The sequence below is a fragment of the Dama dama genome, chromosome 30 (genome assembly GCF_033118175.1).
Source record: "Dama dama isolate Ldn47 chromosome 30, ASM3311817v1, whole genome shotgun sequence".
Taxonomy (NCBI): domain Eukaryota; kingdom Metazoa; phylum Chordata; class Mammalia; order Artiodactyla; family Cervidae; genus Dama; species Dama dama.
The window spans coordinates 32,311,500-32,330,530 of NC_083710.1; the positions used below are offsets into that span (position 1 = coordinate 32,311,500).

The window sequence follows — 19,031 nt, forward strand, 5'->3', positions numbered from 1 at the left end:
GCCCATTTTCTAACTTACTGGCCTAATGATACTTGAAACACAGCCAAAAAAAGATCAATCTTGGGTTTGACTTTACTTTTACAGTTAGCCAAATATTATCAAACTATGTTTTTAATATCCCTAACACTTCTTTAAAGGAAATCAATCCTGAATATTCATATATTCCTTGGAAGGATTGATGCTAAAGTTGAAGCTCCAATACTTTGGCCACCTGATTCGAAGAGCTGACTCCCTGGAAAAGACTCTGATGCTGGGAAAGGTTAAAGGCAAAAGGAAGAGGGTGGCAGAGGATGAGATGGTTGGATGACATCACCCACTCAAATGACAGGAATTTGAGCAAACTCCAGGAGACAGTGAAGGACAGGGAAGCCTGGAGTGCTGCAGCCCACAGTGTGGCAGAGTCAGACACGGCTTAACGACTGAACAACAACAGTTCTTAGAGCTGATTCTAAGGTGAGAACAATATACAAATTAAAGGAGAAAGATCTCTGCTGGTGTCCTTTGGTTCATTAACCCTTCCCTGAGAATTCAGTCCTCATTTATACTCACGTGATCATGTCTTCAGGTTCTTTGTTTAACATCTGGACATTAGTCAGCATCATGCACCTTCCTACTTCCTTATCAAGGTGCCTTAAAATGTTGTCCACAGCTTTCCGTACTTGAGAGTAATATAATGACATGCCTGAAAAATATGCGTTACAGTCACACATTTGACTAAATCTACCAAAGAGTGAATTACCAGTTTATTTGTCCTCAGTGATGTATTTTTTATTGAAGACTTCCTGTGAGTCAATGAATTCTTCAAGCAGAGTCTAATTCTGCTAATTAGACCAGTCTATTTAGCAGAGTTTAATTCTAATTCTAATCTCTTATCTGCAGGACTCTTAACATAGTGCCCGCATGTACTGGGTGTTACCCAAAGAATCATTTAAATTTAACACATAGGAAATCTAATTCTTCAAAGTGAAGTGAAATATTTTCCAGAAGAGTTAAAATAAACAAGGAAACAAAGTTCCATGCTGGAATTTTCATGTTTCTGTTTAGTATTAAAAAAAAAAAAAATCACCATGATGAATGATTATCTGAATAAAAGATAATAAGAGACAATGCTCATTTGGGGTTAGAATTTTAATAACTTTATATTATGAATATAAATATAATTATATTTCCCTGAAATAAACATTTTTTTTTAGTAAAAGTAATAAAATGGCTTCACATTATAAATTTTTAAATGAAGGAAGATGTATTTCAGTGATATTATTTTTATCACTCTCCGCAGAGTGGAAGACAAATGTGTATAGAATATGTATTTCATATATGTATATACATTTTCTATATTTATGTATATAATATAAATGTAAATCGCTTTGCATTCAAAATTTGTACTTTAATGAAATAATTATTAATGGTTATTTCTCATGTATTAAATTTTTTTGAACTCATTTAACCATTTCATAACTAAAGATAAATATTTTAAAGAAAAAAGTTTCCTCATATGTTTCCTCCAGGTCTTTGGAATCAAAGAACTATCTTAACAAGTTTGAAGCATGTTTGTAAATTCATAAACTCAGTAAAAAAGGAAACAAATGCAAAAAGTTATCTCTTTGGGTTAAAATAGTTAAATTAAAAACAAAATAATCTTATGTAGGCTAAACCCAAAATATACCCTGGCAGATATAGGGTTTGGCATGTTTAAAACACAGATTAAACTAATTTTACTGGGGGAAAAAAAAAAAGGAACCATAAAAATGGATGCAGGAATGAATACATTTATATTGCTTTATAAACAGGATTATCTACAAAGGACACAGATATCTTAGAAATTTACTGTAAACTGCAGATAATCAACATTAGAAGTTTGAAAAGACCAAACTTAGATAAAAATTTAACATTTAAAAAACAAAATGTTTAACAGGAAGTTCCAAAAAGTTTAAAGGGCAGTAAAACAAACCACAGACTGAATCAAAACAATTAATGTTGAAATGTCTCATCAGCTACTTTTATGAATATTTTTTAAACGTATATCTCACTAAGGGTGAGTATCTACTGGTCATTTTAAAGGCTTAATAAAACCCAGCGTGAACACATCTTTGAAACCCACCTATCATTTTGGCTTCCTCTTCAGTTAGTGTCTTACTCAGATATGTTTTCTTCACCCTCAGTGTGTTTCCTGAAGGGAGAACAGCCCCGGTAACTGGCATGGGAGGTTCTCCATCTTTCTGCTGCAAGCTATCGGCTATGACCAAGAACGCCCTTAAGCCAATATTCATTCTCTGTAAGAGACAACACATTCATGATGAAGAGAAAGACCCAATTACTGTTGTGAAATCAGACCAGCAGTCCTTTAGAGAAGTTAAGCATGGCTTGCCATCTAGATCAGAGTGGGAAAGTCATTTAAAAGGCACAAGAGTTTAGGCCAAATCTGACAGAATAAACAGACATGAGTTTGAGCAAGTTCCAGGAGATGGTGAAGGACAGAGAAGCCTGGCATGCTGCAATCCATGGGGTCTCAAGGAGTTGGACACAACTGAGTGACTGAACAACAAGACAGTAAAATTAAATTCCTGACACTTCTGGTGCTGCGTCACAAGGAAACAACTGGAAAGATGTCCACCAAGCTTGCAGGTACGTTAAGAGATGATCAGACTCATTCTCTTTGGGGGATCCTGGGTGCACCTCAAAGGGACAAGTGGTCACCCTCTGGAGCTGCTTCATTAGGGTAAACCGAGGTCAACAGAAATCTCTTCCGTCTCCTGGAAGGAGACATGTTACTTCACAATGACTGGATGAAAAAAAAAAAACAAAGAGTTCTAACTGTGAATCACAGAAATAAGAGTTGTCTGCTCTGAACTGCAGGTTGCAGACTTTGGAGTCACAAAGGCTGGTGAATTTGAAAATAAATTTAAAGAATTCAAAGTCATAGAACCTGTTGCTGATAACAACACATAAGCTTATAAGAAGAAATGTCCTTCTGGGCCAGGTCATTATCTTCCTCAGTCTCAGATGAGGTGTAATATTGACTCTAAAAGATGACACGGTTTATCTTCCTCAGTCTCAGGTAATGGCTCCAAAAGATGACGCAGTAAGACAGTTGCTTCCAGCAGCAATCATCTTAAAAGGTCATAAGGTACTAAAACATCTGTTCTTCCTTTAACAGTCACGTGTAAACATTTACACTCATATTTTCAAACCACATCAAGTTAATAAGTTCCCTAAGTAGACTACTCCCTAACACAGAAAATAATTACCAATAGTAACACTGATAACCCAATTACAATTTATTGAGTTCTTAATGTATATCTAGAACTGCACATTAACTCTCATCTTTAAAACAGCCATGCAAGGAAGGTATGATTATTCTTATTTTTCAGGTGAGGAAACTGAGGACCACGTAACTAGTAGTGGGAAGCTAAATATCCAAGTTGAGTTTGCCTGGATCACCCATTCTGTAGTACATGATTACATGTACTTATAAGATGAAGTAATACTTCAGTTCAGTTCAGTTCAGTTCAGTTGCTCAGTCGTGTCCAACTCTTTGCGACCCCATGAATCACAGCACGCCAGGCCTCCCTGTCCATCACCAACTCCCGGAGTTTACTGAGACTCATGTCCATGGAGTCAGTGATGCCATCCAGTCATCTCATCCTGTCATCCCCTTCTCCTCCTGCCCCCAATCCCTCCCAGCATCAGGGTCTTTTCCAATGAGTCAACTCTTCGCATAAGGTGGACAAGTATTGGAGTTTCAGCTTCAGCATCAGTCCTTCCAATGAACACCCAGGACTGATCTCCTTTAGGATGGGCTGGTTGGATCTCCTTGCAGTCCAAGGGTCTCTGAAGAGTCTTCTCCAACACCACAGTTCAAAAGCTGATTATTTATTTTAAAGACTTATTTATTTATGGCTGCACTGGGTCTCTGTCACTGCACACAGGTTTACTGTAGTCGTAGCCAGTGGAGGCCACTCTCTAGTTGTGCAACATGGGCTTAGTTGTCCCGTGATATGCGAGATCTTCCCAGATCAGGGATTGAACCTCTCTGTTCCTGCATTGGCAGGTAGACTCTTTATCACTGAGCCATCAGGGAAGCTCTGACTTCTAGTTTTAAACTATTAATTCAAGCTTCAAGGAGTAGGGATATTTTAACCAGGATGTGGTAAACATTTCTCTGGCCCATTCATACCCAATACAGCGTGTATTTTATGATTTTTATGGTCTTCACTAATATTCTCTATCCATTTTCTAACATGAAAAAGTATTAATTAAAAAATTGACTGTATATTAACATTCATTAGTTCCCTCATTTATTTTAGCAGTTCTTTCTGAGATGTTTTCTAGGCTTGTGGATTTTTTTCAAGACACAGCAGTCATTTGGGTGAGGAAATACAATGTTCAGTTCAGGAGGTGCAGTACCCATAAGATGACTGTGAGTTGACGTAAATGATCAAACCATTATCTGCTAGTGGATTATCTAATTTTTGAGCCATCCTGCCAGTTCTCTTAGTTTTCCTTTCCTCTGAATAGTATCAAGGACAGAAGTAAATTGGAATAGTTTAAGAAATATATTTTTAACTTAATTTCAAAAATAATTTCTTATCATGTTTTATATAGCTCTGTATCATACCTCTCCTTCAATTATCTGTCTGGCCTTAAGAAATTACTTAACTTTCTCAAGGCCAAGTCTCAGGTTCCTTTCTGTAGAATGAGAATACTAATACCTATTGATCATATAGGGCTATGGTGAGAATTAATGCTAGAAAAGTTCCTACTAGCAAATATATTGTAGGCAAGAATCTTCACTGTTTTCCTATTGAAGTCAAGTTTACTGAGCTATAATTCACATGTAGTAAAATGTACTTTTACTTTTAAACATACACTTGGCATATGATGAACTTTTCTAGAGTTCTTCCAATTTTGAGAAACATAGTCTGCTATCATCATCACAGTCAAGATGTAAAGTATTTCCATCATCCCCTAAAGTTCCTCTGTGTATCTTTAAAGTCAGTCCTCTCCTCCAACCCCAGCACTTTACTATCAGTGTCTAATTTCTGTCTATAATTTTGCCTTTTTTAGAATACGATATAAACAGAGGCAAACAGACACAACCTTTTGTGTCTGGCTTATTTCGCTTAGTGGGATGCTTTTGAGGTGCTGCTGCAATATCAATAGTTTGTTCCTTTTTGTGGCTGAATAGTACTCCATTGTACTAATGACTCATAATTTCTTTAGACATCCACCAGCTGTTGAACAGGAGTGGCTTTCCTGTTTTTAGTGATCATGAATAAAGCTCCTATAAATATTCATACAAACCTTTATGGACATAGGTTTTAATTTCTCTTGGATAAATACCTTGGAATGGAAGTGCTGGAATGGAAGTGTATGTTTAAACTTATAAGAAATTACCAAACTTTTCTAAAGTGGTCGTACCATTTTGAATTCTCACTAAAATAGTATCAAGTTCCAATTGCTCTGTATTCTTCTCAGCACATCTCACCTTAGTTGTAACTTGCATTTCTCTAACGATTTACGATGTTGAACATCTTTTTATTGGTTTACCGGTCATATGTATCTCTTCTTTGATAAAGAGGCTCTTCATTTTGCCCATACAAAAAACTGTATTATTAAGTTATGACAGTTCGTACATTCTGGATAGAAGAGTTTGTCAATATATGTTTTGCAAATATTTTCTCCCAGTCTTTGGCTCCACACTTCAGTAAACATCATCTTTTAAAGTGCATACTTTATTTTGATGATGGTCAATTTATCAACTTTTTCTTTTGTAGTTTATAATTTTTGTATGCAAAGAAATTTCTGCCTACTTAATGTCACAAAGATTTTGTTTTCTTCTGGAAGATTTCTGATACAGGATTTCACATTTAGGCTTATGATTTATTTTGAGTTAATTTTTGCTGACAGGGCAAATTATGGGTTGACGTTCATTATGTTGCAAGTGATTGCCCAACTGTTCAGTACTATTTATTAGAAAGACTATCCTGGGATTCCCTGGCTGTCTAGTGTTTAGGACTCTGTGCTTTCATGGCAGGGGGCCTGGGTCTGATCCCTAGTTGGGAACCTAAGCTGTATGTCATAGTCAAAAAAAAAAAAAAAAGACTATCCTTTATCCATTGAAAAGCTTGGAACCACTGTCTCTAGGAAGATAAGACTCTTTAGTCAGTGGGTCATGGGCCTCATTTCAGCCAAAATGCCCTGAATTTACACTGGCTTTGCCCCCCACTCATTGGCTCCCTGACTCTGGCAGCAGCCATTGTGGACCCCTGTGATGTCATTAAAAACTAGACAAACTCCTATTTGGGGCTTGTTGGGCTCAAGGTGCTGCTCAACCTCAGCACCAAGAAGAGCAATCAGGGTTTGTGAGAGGAAGCAAGAGGATATAAGGAGGCTCGGTTCCCTTTGCTGCCAACCAGCTGCCTGTGCTGAGCCTCTGGGCTCTGGGCCTCCTTCCTCACCGACATGATGAAGGAGCCACACAATATCACAGTGATGACAGGAACAATCTTTTAAAAAATTTTTATGGTGTGCAATGTCTTACAGCTACTAAAGGTTGAAGAGCTGGTGGCAAGCAGTAAATTCAGCTCTGCTGACTTCTGGTTCTCTACAATCTCACAGGTACGAGGCTGCAAAGAGGCCACTTGCCAGGCATATTTCTCTTGGCCAACAGTCTTTTTCGAGGTACAAAACTGAGTGTGCTTTTCATTTGCATAGGCAGCCCCTCCCCTGGCCACCCTCTAGGAAGTACATCATATCTATTATACACTCATTTCCATGACCTTCCTGGCCCTTGAACTATGATGCTGCCACAGAAACAAATATGCAAACATTAACTTATTTAATTTCACTATATTTTAGTATTTTATCATTGCATGCATTGATTCTTCTCTGCTCCATCACTTCCCAAAACTCTTCAATTTGCTAATCTGCATCAAAATAAGTTATAAGTATTGACTTTTCTAAAATAAACCACCAGACTTAGAGCGACAGATTACCTTTTGGAGCAAGGTTTACTTCCTTCTGCAAGAACAGAATATATCAACCTTTAATCATTCTAAGTCTATTCATCCAAAAATCTTACTTCTGAAATTCCACCAGGTGTACTATTTTTGTCAAATACCATGGACAGAAAACAATAGGAGACTTTTTGGAGAGGATGGCCTTCACTCCACTCCCCAAGATTGCAAAGCGAAGACACGCAGAAGGGTCATTCTTACCTCTGGATTGAGACTGAAAGCTTTTGCTGGTTTTCCCACACAAAGGAAATCAAAAATTATTTCTTTCATTGCAAAATCTAAACGTTCCTATAGTGAAAAAGAGAAAACAAAACGAAGTGTTAAAATACTCACTTAACATGAAAATGCCTGTTTTCATCATATGCACCAAACAGGTGGCTGCTGAAAGAAGAGGGGTCCTGCTTCATTTTATGCATCACAGAGAATCCCTGATGGAAATCCATGTCCATCTGAACCTTTGGTTCAGTTTTCATGGGGTGTGTGGAGATGCTATCATTCTATAATATATGAAATTAGACCCTGATACACAGAATGACTGAAAATCAAAACATGACAAACCAAAACATTCTGAGTATCTGGGCTTATACACACTACAAACTCCTCCTACTTGTCCTGCAAATGCTTACAACTTCTTAAAACTCAGTTTAAAAACATAGTTTTAAAAATACCCCTACAAAATGATCGCTTTCTTCTGTTATCTAACATTTCCAATCCTTTGGCTTATAACAGACAATCCTGCAAGGGAAATGAATAATCAACAAATGACACATTAAGGTCATTTAAATGAGAACATTTAAGGCAGATTCTAATAATTTGAGACAGTGACTACTAAGACCTGCCATCTTCATTTTATACAACCTATTTCAGAATAATCAAAGCACGTTCTCAGCCACATGATAACTTAATGTAGAAAAGTTCTGTTAATTCTGCAAAGTGGCGGATGAATTAATGTCCATAATGGAGTAATGTCCTTTCCCTAAGTACAAACATTACAGAGGCATTTCATTATACTAAACACACAGAGATATCATATATTAAATTACCTGTAAAGTAGCAATAGAACCTTATGTCTTTATGTCAACATCAATTACACTTCAACAGTATTTTCACGTTTGTTATTTCCCTTTATCCACACAACATTCTGAGAGATACTGGACACGCATTCCTATTCACATTTTACAAATAAAGACACTTAGAATGAAGATGTTCCAAGACTTCTTTAGGGTATAGAGCTGGCTCATGATTTCCTAGGTGGTGGTGGTGGTAAAGAGCCTGCCTGCCAACGCAGGAGATGCGGGAGATGTGGGTTCAGTCCTGGGTCGAGAAGATCCGCTGGAGAAGGGCATGGCACCTCACTCCAGTATTCTCGCCTGGAGAATCCCATGGACAGATGGAGCCTGACAGGGTGCAATCCACAGGGTCATAACGAGTCGGACATGACTGAAGTGACCTAGCACTCATGCATGCTAGCTCATGGCAGAGGACAGACTGTAATGAATGACTTTTCATGCTTCTCCATAAATCTCAAAGAAGTCAAAGTGGGGATAAAACCATTTACATACAATGTTTTGAAAAACAGAAGTCCTGGGTCTAAATAGTAAACTAACATTAAATGTTTAATATTATTGGACCCAGTTCTTAAGTAGAATAGTATGTGTATTAGAACAGTTCTTGGCTTGATATTAGCTTGATAAATGCTACTGTTCATGTTACATTCTTCTTTTTCACAGGGTGAAAGTTAGAGCATTATGATTTACTCATCCAAGTTCAGTAACTGTCATCTTCTGATTTCCCGCAAATATCAGACTCAATATCCTCCTGAATTGTGGAATCCAGAGCAGAGAAGCAGGAAAAAACAGAGTCGAGGAGTCATGAGACCCTTTTGCTAATACTCACTGTGACCTTAGGTGAGTCACTTAAAACCTGTCTCAGTTCCTCCATTTGTCAAATGCTGAAATCACTTGGCACACCACGTCACAATTTGTTTTGAAGCAAAAAAATAAGCTGTGTGTGAAAACACTTGCAAAATCACTCTGAAAAGTCTATACACGTAAGATATTATTTTAGACTCTTGGTCTGTTAGTAATTCCTAAGAAGGAGGTAGCTACTTAAAGGCAATTAGAAGACTCCCAGAAGCGTCTCCATTACCTGGGCGATGAACTGGATGATTTTCACAAAGATGTTGAGAGGCATATCCCTTGGCACCACACCACGGGACCCTTTGGGGAAAAGTGTTGTGATGATGGTTATAAGACGGCTGAAAGATAAGGGGGGCGGGGAGAGAAAACAAGCAAGATTGGCTGAGCTCCAGTACTTTAAGGGAAAATGGTAGCTGCTTCATCTTATCTAAGTATCAGGGAGAATTCAGAAAAAAGAAAACAAACCACTTCATTTCTTTTCCATTAGCATAATTACTCTATGAAAAGTTTCTCTGGAAAACGAAGGGCAGCTGGAAAATTATAGCCATTTCCTTTGTTAAAGCAGCAAATTAACCCTGACACGGAATTTGGCAATCCCGGTAGAGACTGGGGTTTCTGTAATGGCTGCTGAGCTAATGTCTAAGAAAAGCCTGAAAATGTCCAAAGGACTTAGATCTTTTAGAAGCTGTCAGCTTTGAACAGCTTCTAGTTTGGTTAGGGTGGGTAGCAATGAAACAAAACACCCTCTTCATTGTCTGAGTGAAGTGGTTACCATTAACTTAGTGATGGGGTTACCACAAACCCAAGCCAGCTCCTTACCTCTGAGTAGCTGTGTTGCTTTCACATTTAATTCGGATCATGTAAACCCAAAGTAATCTGTACAGAGATTCCAGTGCAACTCGAGCCATCTTGGGGTCTTTATTCTACATCAGAAACCAAGATATAAGATTGCAGATGAAATGGTATGACAACACTCCTCACTTTCTTAGAGGGCTTTCGCTTTTATGGTTACTCCTCTTCCCTGTTCATTTATCCATCTCGTCACAGCCATTGTTGCTGTTCTATTCTTAGTGTAGATAATTCGAGTCCTGATTTTTGAAGATTTCATAACTGCTTAGATATAATCTAGGATAAGTTTACCTTTAAGCTACTTGCTGAATAAAGATGAGTCACATAAATAAATTGGATGGAAAAGACTATAGGGAGTAGCTTTTCAGATTTAGGAAAGATAGAGTTCTTATGCCAAAACAGTTTTAAAATAACTCCTTGATGTGATCATTATAAAATTTGAAATTTCAATTAAAAAATTTGAAATTTCCACATGCATTTTGGTCTCATTCTGGCTTTTTTTCTTCTATTAATCTAAACAAATAAAATGATAAAACACCACTTTAATTTTTGAGGCCTTATGATGTGTTTTATTATCTAGTATGGCCTATCTTCCAACATCCACTGTTCTTTTTCTATTTTTAGAGTTTTCTCATATATTCCTAAATGTTTACTCTTCCAAATAAACTTTATAACTACTTTTTCTAGCTACAGGAAAAAAAGTCCCAACTTTTTAGAAGCATACATTTACACATAAAGGATTTTTTTTTTATCTTTTAGTAAAACAAGTGATAAAACTTATAATTTGTTGCATGTCTTAGATACATACAGGAACTTTAAACTAGTAAAGTTGCATTTAAAATAGTCTATCATTTAAAAATGTCAGGAATTCTAATTATCCTTCCTCCAGACCAGTAAAGGTCTCTTAACATGCTTACACACTAGTTAAAAGGAGACTCTAGACACACACTGCCCGGTTTTAAATACAACCTCACTCTGTAATTTATGAGTGGTGTGGCCAACGTCAGGGACCCTCCTAATCTCTCTGGGCCTGATCTTCCCTGTCTGTGAAACGATGCTAATCCTCCCTCCCTCCTAGGACTGTTAAGAGAACTAAATGAGCTAGTGCACAAAGGGAATTTAGTTCCTGCCCATAGTAACTATTATTATATATAAGACACAGATCCAGCAGCAAAGGAGATGTAGTCCCTGACTTCGGGAAGCTGCCATTCTAGTGGGAATATCTTCACCTTTGTGAGTTTCTCTTTACTTATATATATATAAGTATCCCTGATGCTGGGAAAGATTGAAGCCAGTAGGAGAAGGGGATGATAGAGGATGAGATGGTTGGATTGCATCACTGACTCAATGGACATGAGTTTGAGCAAGCTCCGGGAGATGGCAAAGAACAGGGAAGCCTGGCATGCTGCAGTCCATGGGGTCGCAAAGAGTTGGACATGACTGAGCAACTGAACAACAAATCTTATGTTTGCATCGTGTATCATTCAAAATTCTCTCTCAGGCCTTATCTGACACTGTGAGTCATGATCCAGTAGAGCAAGTAATCATCTAACTTTCATTGAGGAGCTTAACTTAGCTCTCCAGTTTCAATGATTCACATCACTGTCTTCTGCTCAACTTCTCTTATACTTTTTTCCTTTCTGTCTACCCACAATTATTTTTTTGAAGCATCTTATTGTGACTGATGTTCTTTCATTCTTAAGAATACATTTGAGACAGTCCTCTTTTGCTCCCATAGAGACCAAAGAGCAAAGTGGCTGACTTCAGGTTTTGCTTTGTTTTACCCATGTTTTCCTGGACTGGTAATTGATTTTTTAGCATTCCGAGATGATCCGACTGGTCACCGCAATTCCCTCCTAACATGATTTCCCTGGCTTCTCTTCCATTCTCAGCACTATCAGATGATATTCTTAAACTGCAACCGTGACTGTTTACTCCCCCCTGCATTTCAAGTTAAGTGGCTTCTCAGCACCTCCTGGACAATGTCCAGATTCCATGATGTGGTGCAACAGGGGCCTCTGGTGACCTGGCTCCCCCATCCCCACCTCCTGCCTTCACCTCCGGTGTGCTCTGCGCTGTTATATCCCTTCTGCAATTCATCGAATGCCTGGAATGCCTTCCTGTCCTTGTTCTACTTAGAAAATTCCTACTCCCCAGCAAGATTCATTAGGTGTTACTCCTCTGTTACATTCCACTACCCCCCCACTCCTTCCTCCACCCTGGGGAGATTACCAAGGGCTCCTGCTGTCTGTCTTCTAGAATGTTGATCTCCTGTAGGTTTCCTACCAGACTGTGAGCCCCAGGACTTCTGGGTTGTTCACTGTTGTGCCCTCAGTGACTGCCATTCAGCAGGTTATTGGTAAATAATTTAAAAAAGAAACTGTGGGAGGAGGCTTTGGGGGAAGATGGGTACATGTATATGCATGGCTGAGTCCCTTCACCGTTCACCTGAAACTACCATAACATTGTTAATTGGCTAGACCCCAATACAAAATAAAAATTTTAAAGTCTGGGGAAAAAAGGCAAATTGAATAGTAGCTGAACAACCTGATGCATAAGCAAAATTTCTTTATATAGGAACTAAGGGCAACCCTCAGTACATAGCTGAAGCTAATCGACATGATACAATATTACTAAATATCTCACACTTGTATCACATTTTGCTTTTTCAAAAGTACTTTGATAGCCCATGACATCAACTGGGAGGATTCTGTCTTTGACAGAAGTCAAATCATTGGCTCAGGTCTTCAAGCCTGTAAATGACACCTGGGATAGCAACTGACTTCTGCTCCAGTAAAGACTATTTTCTCAGAAACTGGAACGTGCATGTTACAGGATACCCACTGTATCAGGCACTGTTATCAAAGTTGTATGTATATTAACTCTTTTTAATGCTCAGCACAATCTACAAAGTAGATACTGCTACTGTGTCCTTTAAAGGATGAGCGAGTCAAGACCCAGAGGAGCTATTAAGTGACAGAACCAGAATTAAAACCCAGGCAATCTGGCCCCAGTGTCTTCAAACCATGAATGATTTCAATTTAAGATTATATGAAGACTGCCTAAATATGCTACTGGCAATGACTAGATTGTACTCTGCTCGAAGACAGGACTTCTTCACTGCCTTCATATTCCAACAGCAGCTAACATACAAGGTCTTACTATATTGTCTCAGGATGCTGACATTTTTAACCTATGTGTCAAACCACTGACCTCTGTATCAAAGATCTCTACTCCAAGACTGAAAGACTACTCTCTTCTCCCATTAGCATATGCTTCTCAATTATTAACCAATAATTTCTTTATAGCAGAGCTGAGGTTACATTGATAAAACTGTTCAAGAAATGAGTAGGTTTCAGAGTGGATCTTCCAGACTTTACACGACATGTCAGTCTGCCCAATCCCATGCCCACCTTCTTTAAATTTTAACCTTTTGACTTAGCTAAAGCAATTCAGTGTTAACAGTAAAAAGTAAGGAGCATTGAAGTCACTGATAACTTGGCTGGTGATAGGGTCATTGGATAGACCAATGTTTCCCATGATCCATTAGTTGACCACTTGCACCCGGTCACCCAGACTTCTTTGATCTCACTATACTTAAAACTCTTCTAGATCTCTCTTCCATTGCAAGTAAAGGGACGTAAGTAAACCTGTTGGTTTCTGCTATAAGTCAGTGCCTATCCCAGTCCACACCTTCCTTCTTTTCTGCATTTCCTTTTGATACCTGAATCAAATTACTTTGATCATAATTCAATCTTTTTGATGACTGTATTATCCAAATGACATTATGTGCTATAGTTTAGGATAACCTCTAAAATTACCATACCAACAATCTACAGAGATTATTTTTTCTATTCACTGGCTGAATAAAAAAGACATTTAAAGTAAGTAACACACCTGTCATCTGCTCACTAATTTCCTGACCCAATGTATGTTCTATCAGAATTTATAAATTCCACTTTGAAATGTGCCTTTGATAGATCTGAAACATAGATGAAATGTTCTCAAATTTATAGAAATAAAGTTATATTAAAACAGAATAACTATTTCTTGAAAACTATTTTAAATAGTTAATACTGTACCATTTAAATGTTATATTTACTAAGAGGAGAGTAGTTGTTTTAAATAGGACCATACACTTTAATGCATTCAGGCAATGACTGTGGAATCCTTAATATATTACTCAATGCTTCCCCTTTGCAAAAAAAGACATCATTAAATACCCTAATATTTACATGAAAAGTTAAAAGCACTCCTTTAACTTCATTGTGATTATTACACATGAAGATATATGAAGTGCCCAAAATAGGATTCATCCAAAAAATTAATAGCAGCCAAACTTTGATATTCTTTTTTTTTTTCAAACTTTGATATTCTTCATGGCAATCAAAAGACCTTTTTTGTCCCCGCCCCTCCCTGCACCATTCTGAATGTGTGATTCTCTATCATTATGTCCTATTTGATTTTCTTCATAGCAGTTAGCACCACCTGAAGTTTTCCTCCTTATCTGTTTACTTGTTTCCTGTCTGTCTCCTCCACTGAATTACAAAGTCTAAAAGAACTGCAAGCATCACTATCTCATTCATCACTTATTCCCAGCATCTGGAACACTGCCTGGTACATTTCTGGTGAAGAATTGATGACCAGCTGACTAAGTGAATGCATTCTAGTCCTAGTGCAAATAGGGACTGAGAGGAAAAGAGAAATCTTTTTAATTCTGTACTTTGGTTTCTAGGACTTTGAGGCTATGCTGACTAATGTCTAACCTTCAGATGATACACCTTCAATATTTCTGAGCATTTTAAATACAGCAGTATGTACATGTCAATCCCAAACTCCCTAACTATCCTTTCTTTCCCCCATCCTTCCCCACTGGTCCTACAGGAGAGCACAGGGGAACTCTGCTCAATGTTGTGTAACAGCCTGGATGGGAGGGGAGTTTGGGGGAGAATGAATACATGTATATATATGGCTGAGTCCCTTTACTGTCCACCTGAAATTATCATAACATTTTTAATTAGCTACACTTCAACATAAAAAGAAAAGTTAAAAAAAATATTGCCATCTGAGCAAAATTTCTGGAAAAAACATAAATAATAACATGAAAGCATATGGGGAATTCAGTGCAGCCTGTGATATTGTCATGATAATCCACGACATACATTTAAAAGCCCTACTGCTGGCCTGCCTCATAACTAATCTCCAATTAATGAGACCTCTTCTTGTTATTAACTACATTGTATAAATGAATTTCTTAACTTTTGAGGTTTCTTTTCTTTCTAATAAAGAAGACTTCACTGGTTTTAATATTTATTAATTATTGTAAGAAAAAGAAAATGTAAAGGTTCTTCCAATTATATCTATTTTCAAGGACAAGAAACTTGCACATACTTACGATGAACACTTAATAATTTCAATTTAAAAAAACTATTAATAAATGGGGATTCATGACAAAATATGAAAGCACTATTAAATCAAGTTTTTAAAACATATTTCCCTTTTTCAGAATTAGATATACTAGGGTAGACAGGAGGGAATGTAGCATTTTTTTAACAGCTCAGTATATTCAAATTCTGACATAAAATTCATAAAAGCATAAAGTATTGGTCCTCACTGGCCAGAAGTTCCTGAACGATGTCAAGGTCGTGGTGAGAAGGTGTCATAAATTTCTCACCACTTTACAAGGGCAGATTGCTAACACATGGTTGACCGAGTTAACAAGTATAAAGAAAGACTTCACGTTTGTGTTACGGAAGCAGCCTGCTCCTGACAGACTGACGCTGAGGATAAACCAGGGCACTGACATTAAATGAGCGCTGAATCTAAGAGCTTGTTTACTTTAAAAGCAGATTTTTCATGGTCACACACATTTCTACTCTGCCCTATGTCATGCTGCCACCTTGACAACTCTCCCCGGCAGAACACATCAAAGCTGGCTACCAAGTTCAACACGCAGGGGGCAAACACTGGGTTCATTATACCTCAGGTAGGGGGTGGAGGGGGGACAAGAAGGGACAGTGAACAGAGGAAAGAGCTGGACTGGAGGTCCTTTTTGAAATGATATGGTTGGCTCTAAACCCCACAAAATACTGAAGCCATTCAAGACAAAGTGTGCTCCTGAAACCATGTTAACTTTTCCCTGGGTATTTCTTGCCTGTTGAGGACTCGTGAGGAGGTTTGGAAGGTTTTCTGTATATTAATGACATTTTTAAATGGTCCCATTTAATCCTTACTGGGTTGAGTTCTAAATACATGCGCTACAATTTTATTTCAACTGTAGCTCATCAAAGATTCTCTATACCTTTTATCCTTGAGGAGGTGAATTTCAACCATTTACTACCCATTAAGTGAAGTATCATTGCTTCTCCTTTACCTAATAACTACCTCTTCCATGCTTCACTGGGCACCTGACCGGTAGAAATGGCACAGGTGTCTCCTCACTCCCAGCTTTTACGTCCCTCATCTGCCACATGCATTTTGAAACTTTGTTACACATCCCCCATTGAAATGCCAAGCTCCTCGAGGACAGGCACCCTAGATCTAGTTTTTATATAACTGACTTTCCTATCTTCCCCACTTCGAGTACCTTTCTGATCTCATTGCTTTCCCCTTTGGGAAATCCTGACGCTTGAAATATTCACACAGGGAAACATCATCAGTGTGCAGCCCTTCTCTTGAGGGCTGTGTGTAACTCTGTTATTAAGTCTTTTTGATGGGCTTCCACCAGACATTCACATAGTATTCTAACTGTAAATCAATTAAAAGAGGTAACTAATGTGAACCTACTGTATAAAACAAGGAATGCTACTCAATGCTCAGCGGTGACCAAAATGGGAAGGAAATCTAAAAAAAGAGGGAATATATGTATATGTATAGCTGGTTCACTCTGCTATACAGTAGAAATTAACACAACATCGTATAGCAACTATGCTTCAATAAAATTTTTTCAAGTGGCTGATTTTATATTTAAATATAAAGCAATTAAGTTCAAAGTAAGATTATGCTTCTGTATTTCAAAAGCAATTCTGGACACAAAAAAATGTTGGTCTTTTTGGCCACAATAGTAAATTTTAATGCAAAACACTATTTTGATACTAACTAAAATGCATCACAAATGTTTAGCATAAAAGATACAGAAAACTGAACATTCTTAATCAAGTCTCTTTTTTTTTGTTTTGAACAAAATGGACTTTTTCTTTGTGTAAAAGTAGAAGAAAAAAACATGTTTAACTAGAAAAACTGAATAACATACAAGTGGATGAAGTAACAACAAAAAATAACATTAAGCTGTGTGTTAGAGGCATATGACAGATGGATAAATCCCTGAATAAAACATCTGAAACTGGCCATTATATAATAGCTGATATCCTGAAAAGCACTTTGTTTTCCAGAATTCTTAAAGGCTTAATTCTATATCCACTGCTATTATATTTCCCTGCCAATTTGAATAAAATAAATGATTCTAATCTTAGATTTCACAACCAGCTTTCAGAGCCAGTACCTAGCTACTGCTTCAAACAGCTCCAATGCAGATTACTGTGTCATGATGGTAAATGCGGAAATAATATAATTAATCTTAACCACTTCACTAAATTAAGGTGTCTTAAAATAAAAAAGATAAGACAGCATGTACAAGCACATACAGGATTTTATAACTAAGTATATTTTAAAAATTCTGGAGAAAAGCATTAAAATTATAAAAGGAATTCAATGTTTTTGGACACAAGAAAGAACAATTATGATCATTAGGTGCTATTTGCACTTATATTAGAAATGGTGTTCACTTAGTTGACTTTTATCAACAGGTCACTAAAACTTAAAATCTGTTCACCATGTTCAAGTTTTTAAGCCAATTTAAACGCTAATCATTATGGTTGTTTTAACTCTAAATTCCTTGGTTTCAAGGTCTTCCCAGGTGACTCAGTAGTAAAGAATCTGCCTGCCAATGCAAGAGCTGCTGCTGCTGCTAAATCGCTCTGTTGTGTCTGACTCTGTGCGACCTCACGGGCTGTAGCCCACCAGGCTCCTCTATCCATGGGATTCTCCGGGCAAGAATACTGGAGTGGGCTGCCATTTCCTTCTCCAGTTAATGCAGGAGACTCGGGTTCAATCCCTGGGTGGAAGAGATCCCCTGGATGAGGGCACAGCGACCCACTCCAGTATTCTTGCCTGGGCAATCCCATGGACAGAGAAGCCTGGTGGGCACATAGTCCATGGGGCCGCAAAGAGTCAGACACAACTGGGCAACTGAACATGCATGCCTCGATTTCAGGGACCATGCCTTGGTTCCTCACATCACCCAGCACCTGAACAGCCGTTGTTCAGTGAGCGCCTGGGACTAATAATTGAATGTCATGTGGCTTGAACGGAGTATCTTCAAATAATCACAAATAACAGGGACAGGAAATAAGTGCTTTCTGTTAGTGGTTCAATCCTCCCACAGAATAAACGTTCCCCCGCAAACCCCTCCGCAAATAACAGGCTGACCCAAAAGTTCATTCAGATTTTTCCACAACATTTTACAGAAACTCCAAACGAACTTTTTGGCCAGCCTAATGTTTTCCTAGCCTGGAATGAGTCAGAGAGAGGTTGGAGGAGGATTGGGTGAGCTTCTGAAAGCATTTCACCTGCTTCTGTCAGTGACATGTGACCTCCTCTTTTTTCAGTCATTTAAAGCCTGACCATAGGTGCAGATGAGCTTCTCAGGAGGCACTAGTGGTAAATAATCTGCCTGCCAATGCAGGAGATGCGAGAGATGAGGGTTCGATCCCTGGGTCAGGTAGATCCTCTGGAGAAGGAAATGGCAACCTGTTCTAGTATTCTTTTTTTAAAAAATTTATTTATTTTAATTGGAGGATAATTACTTTACAGTATTGTGATAGTTTTTGCCATACATCAATATGAATTGGCCATAGGTATACATGTGTCTCCTCCATCCTGAACCCTCCAGTATTCTTGCCTGGGAGATCCCATGGACAGAGGAGCCTGGCAGGTTACAGTCCAAGGGGTCGCAAAGAGTTGACACGACTGAGCACACATAGATGCATATAAAGGGGCATTTAATTCTACCTTTCGAGTGATCCTTATTAGATAAGATTTTACAACACTGTAAATCAACTGTACTTCAATAAGAAAATCAACATTTTTTTAAAAATTTAAAAGACCTCCCCCCTCAAATTTGACATGATTTCTCTTATCCCCAATCACCTTCTAAAATGGACTATATTTAAAAAGGAAAACGCTC

The 19,031-nt window shown here is 37.9% G+C and overlaps 1 protein-coding gene across 4 annotated transcripts in view; it reads right to left on the reverse strand.

Moving 5' to 3' along the window:
• FRY (FRY microtubule binding protein) overlaps positions 1-19,031 on the reverse strand; it is a 425,432-nt gene that overhangs the window by 121,466 nt on the left and 284,935 nt on the right. For all 4 annotated transcript variants that reach the window (XM_061133663.1, XM_061133660.1, XM_061133661.1 and 1 more), the window contains 5 exons: positions 9,758-9,861; positions 9,168-9,276; positions 7,221-7,307; positions 2,102-2,273; positions 550-682 (listed from right to left, as the gene is read on the reverse strand). In XM_061133663.1, coding sequence (XP_060989646.1) covers positions 550-682; positions 2,102-2,273; positions 7,221-7,307; positions 9,168-9,276; positions 9,758-9,861 — 605 coding nt within the window. The remainder of the gene's footprint in view (positions 1-549; positions 683-2,101; positions 2,274-7,220; positions 7,308-9,167; positions 9,277-9,757; positions 9,862-19,031) is intronic.